Source organism: Anoplopoma fimbria, chromosome 15 (genome assembly GCF_027596085.1).
Source record: "Anoplopoma fimbria isolate UVic2021 breed Golden Eagle Sablefish chromosome 15, Afim_UVic_2022, whole genome shotgun sequence".
Taxonomy (NCBI): domain Eukaryota; kingdom Metazoa; phylum Chordata; class Actinopteri; order Perciformes; family Anoplopomatidae; genus Anoplopoma; species Anoplopoma fimbria.
In genome coordinates, this window is record NC_072463.1 from 6,671,808 (window position 1) to 6,675,931 (window position 4,124).

The following is a 4,124-nucleotide window of genomic DNA, read 5'->3' on the forward strand; positions in this document are numbered from 1 at the left end:
TTAAAACATTTATTGCATCTTTTATAACACAGCACTCACAGTTAGAGTTCCTGAACTTCATAAATTAGAAGAAACTATCGCATCTTGTCTTCTTTTTCTGCTTCTGGTGTTTCAGACACAAAAATAATGTCACATGTTGAAGTGAGTCCCTGTCCTCCCTTAAAAATGTGTATCTTTCATACTAATTGATTCATAACCTTTTGCAAATATCGTAAAAATTAAATGAATGTTTATTAAACACATAACTTCAGCAAACAAAACAAAACAAAAAACATAGTGTGTGGTCAGCTGATCTTAAAGTTTAAAAAGTCCCACTGATGCACTTAGTTTTGTGCCATGATCTTCAGCAAACCGGTATAGAGATGGTTAAAAAAGAAAAAGAAAAAGGAATATAAATTGATTGTGTGTTGTTGAAATGTTTGTACTGTGAACCAGGAAAAGTAAGACAATCAAAAATATTCAGGTCCGCTTCACGATTGCAGCTTCTTCCAGAAAACATTGTCACAGTTCACTGACATGGTACCTTTGTTTAGATCAGCATTCTCCTTTTGTAGCTCCCAGTGTCCTTAATAGATTTGTGCATTGCTGGAGGAGCCGGCTTAGAAGATCATTTTTTTAAGTTCAAACATAACCTACAAGAAAGCAAACAAACAAATAAATAAGCTTGAAACAAACATTTTGAGAAAGTTATTGAATTATATAACCGAATAATTAATTTAACAACTCAAGTCGACTAACCAATGTTTAAAAGAGGACGATTTTTAATGGTTTGATGTGATGAATAAAGGTTAAAAAAACAAAAGGGCACAAAGGATCTCTTTTATCTCCTTACCTCGATAGCAATGAGGATGATTATCATCCACTCCAACCTCAAGCTGTGCTTCTCACTCAGGTGGCTCCTCATCAAATCTGTTAACTGTGAACAATGTTCCAGCTTCTCGTTCACAACCTGAACACATACAAATGTTTCTCACTTAGATCAGAAACAAAGTGCCTTTTACCACAAGTGTCAGAATAAATCTACATTACAACATTTACATTGACTCTGCGGTTGATGCTGAGGAACTGGCACGTCTTATCGTAGAGTTTTTCCAGGTTTTCTCGGTCCCAGTAGAAATCAGGTGTGATGAGCAGGTCCGACCTCAGGTTTATACAGTGTCTGTCAGAGAATGAGGAGAATACAAAGGTTTTAAACAGAGTCTGTCATCCCAGCAGACTGATAATAGTTCTTGCAACTGAAAATACCTTGCAGAATTACATTACAACAATAAGTGGCAATAAAAACAAAACACACGGATGCAAATACATTTCTGCTACTGATAACCTGACAAATACAAACTGAATCGACAAAATAAATGACCAGTCGGAGGTTCAAAGCAGAAACAACGGGAAAGTTTTGGCTTACTGCAAAACCTTGAAAACAAAGGAAAGGTCGCAGTTCCCTCTGAACAAAAGATTATTTAAAGAAAAGAGAATTTACCTTAGGCTGAAAAGTTCACCTATCTTCTTCATAACCTCTGCAGAGGACAGTTTCACTCTTTTGCCAGATTTCAGCGTCTAACGAGATAAAGAGATTAGGACATTAGCATTAAGTGGAGCACTGATGCATGCTCTACCTCACACACAAACAAACAACCATTAAAGACAATCAATTATTCAGAATGTCTTTCTGCATGCTGTTAAGTGTCCAATGTACCTCTGGAATTGTTTGAATTGACTCTACAAAGCTGTCTAAAGACACCTCCCATATCGCCAGCTTCACTGGAAAAGAAAGAATGAGGTTAAACTCAGTGCTAGAACATAACAAATTAAATCCTTGTGGTTTATAGTCCAAGCGCCGGTTCTCACCTGACAAACATAATGCATTTGAAAATGCAAATTTCTCCAGAACAGCTTCATGTTGATCCATCTGGTCACTCAGGATAAAGTCACCACTCTCAAGCTTTGTGTTTCCCCTGTAGATGAGAGATTTAAATTTAATTAAAATCAATTCAATACAGAAAGTACTGTTAAAGTGAATACAACGTATTTGTACTGAGTGAGTACATACTCTCCAACAGTGTAGTTAATCTCCTCATTTTCCCAGTGGACTAATGCTACTTCATAGGGCTGGATCTCATGATGTTCCAGTATTCTCATCACCCTTTTCATCTGTAAAGACAGAAAAAATGTACATTGTTAAAGAAGTATTACAAAGTATTACAAATTAAACAAGGATTACAAGTTATTAAATATTATACTTTTTTTTTTCTTACCATTTTCTCTTCAACATTCCAGAAAACGACTGAGCCTTCCCTGAAATTACAGATAAAGAAAGTCAGTCTTCAATTACCCCCAATAATACATTTAAATAATTGCCATGAAATAGTAATTGCATCTGGATATATTTTCAGTTTTTTTTTTTAAACCAGTGCTAATACAATTCATTTATTTCTATTAATGATAGTAATTACAACTTTTTCAATAAAAAATGTTTTACAACCCAACAAACCAAACTATCAGTGCATCAACAACAGATTGCCTAAATAAAAAATATCTTAATATACAAACTTAGAGGAGGTATGGAAATATTTGACCAAAGAAAAATTTTGTTTTTTTTCCTTTGTATTGTTGATACTAGATGCGAGGGAAACATTTTCTTAAATTGCATTGAGTTTAAAAAAAGGTAACATCTGAAAATGTATATTCAAGAAATATCCTTAAACAAAGCACTTTGAAAACAGATTACTTTATTTCTACCTGAAGAAGAACATTAGAGCATCGTCGTCTGGTTTTGCAGCCATGTCTGTGCTTATCACCAGCACGTTTGAGGCATCTGAAATTAAAACATGTTTGTCATAAAATGTGGCAGTTGTTCCAAGCAGCATATATCACATTTCATTTCCCAGGAAAGTTGTAATCTATGAATCATTTTTGAATCCTACCTCTTGGTAAATCTATCTCTTGGAAGCCGTGGTTTATCAAGTCGTGACAGAGTGTTGGCAAATGATACTGGTCTGCTGTTGCAAAGGCAATACATTGCATCATATCCTATAGAGAAACACATGGTTCAATTAATCACAAAAACATTAGCAAGACATGTATCAACACTTAAAAAGATCGGTCATTATCAGACGTCTGGCTGAATCACCTTTTCCACGTTCAAAGAAGGCTGATTGGCTCTGGAAGGTTGTTTAGTTCTTGGTCCTTTGGGAACCCTTTTCCCAGGCACCGCTGCTGGTTTCAAACTTGGTTTTAAACTTGGTTTTAACACCGACTTCACAAGGTCAGGAGAATAAAAACGCTTCTGTCCACCTCCACATTCATTCAGCATCCCATGGTCGGTTATCAAAGTGGTGCTTTTACTTTGAAATCCAGCTAAAGCAGGCAGAACATGTCTTGTATGCTTCAGCTGTTGGTGAAGATGGTTTAAATGATAGGTCCTTGGTGCAGACCAGTCTGAGCGAGTACTGGGTTTGGATCCATGCTTGTGTGGTTGGACGGACTGGGACAGACCGGCAGAGGCCCAGATGCAGACTGGTTTCGTCTGTACTGGTCGCTGGGCTCCCAATCTGGACCACAACGTCCGGAGAATCATTTTAGCATCTAAAGATGTACAGGTGAGCTGCAAAACAGGAAGTTACATCATGATGTATTATTATCTTATTTATATGCATTACAAAGCACTCTGGAACCACAACCTGGATCTATTAACAAATGAAGATACACTTAATACATACACTTAATACATACACTTAAATATGTAAATTGAGAAATCTTTAATCCAATGTAAATATAATAAAAAGGAGCCCAGACAAGCTTGACTGACCTTGACTACATTATCTACAGATACATTTACATATTAGTACCTTTAGTCTGTTAAAATAAACACATTAAATCAACTGTGAGAGCAAAACAGAACAGTAAACACAGCTCTGCTCCTGGAGCTTACGTCATATACGTCACTGACGTCACAGATCAGCGTGGAACGTTGACGCTAACTGACTGAACGTAGCCGTTAGCCGTTGATTATCTTACCGGTTAATGAGCAAGAGTCGACTGATTCATAGAGTGATAAAAACGAGCGCTGCGACGTCACAACACGACATGACAGAGATGGACCCGGGAGGCGTGTTTGTTGCGGG

The 4,124-nt window shown here is 36.8% G+C and overlaps 1 protein-coding gene across 3 annotated transcripts; it reads right to left on the reverse strand.

The window, feature by feature from the left end:
* On the reverse strand, positions 1–4,124 carry rmnd1 (required for meiotic nuclear division 1 homolog). 3 transcript variants are annotated; one of them, XM_054614221.1, is made up of 12 exons: positions 4,018–4,124; positions 3,131–3,604; positions 2,925–3,030; positions 2,740–2,815; positions 2,256–2,295; positions 2,051–2,151; positions 1,849–1,955; positions 1,697–1,761; positions 1,481–1,557; positions 1,039–1,159; positions 833–949; positions 1–632 (listed from the first exon to the last, which is right to left on the reverse strand). In XM_054614221.1, exons 2-12 carry the CDS (start codon positions 3,575–3,577, stop codon positions 600–602), a joined length of 1,290 nt encoding a protein of 429 aa, XP_054470196.1. In that variant the 5' UTR covers positions 3,578–3,604; positions 4,018–4,124; the 3' UTR covers positions 1–599. The 3 variants fall into 3 exon arrangements, with proteins under 3 accessions (XP_054470196.1, XP_054470197.1, XP_054470198.1); XM_054614222.1 differs by lacking the exon at positions 4,018–4,124 and adding an exon at positions 3,932–3,993; XM_054614223.1 differs by lacking the exon at positions 4,018–4,124 and adding an exon at positions 3,849–3,901.

Bases quoted from the DNA above. Each gene is read 5' to 3' on its own strand.
- rmnd1 (XM_054614221.1), bottom strand. From the start codon at position 3,577: ATGATTCTCCGGACGTTGTGGTCCAGATTGGGAGCCCAGCGACCAGTA. The intron at 1,956-2,050 runs GTATGTACTCAC...TCTCATCTACAG, and splicing joins ATTAACTACACTGTTGGAGA to GGGAAACACAAAGCTTGAGA. The intron at 1,762-1,848 runs GTGAGAACCGGC...TTTCTTTTCCAG, and splicing joins AAATGCATTATGTTTGTCAG to TGAAGCTGGCGATATGGGAG.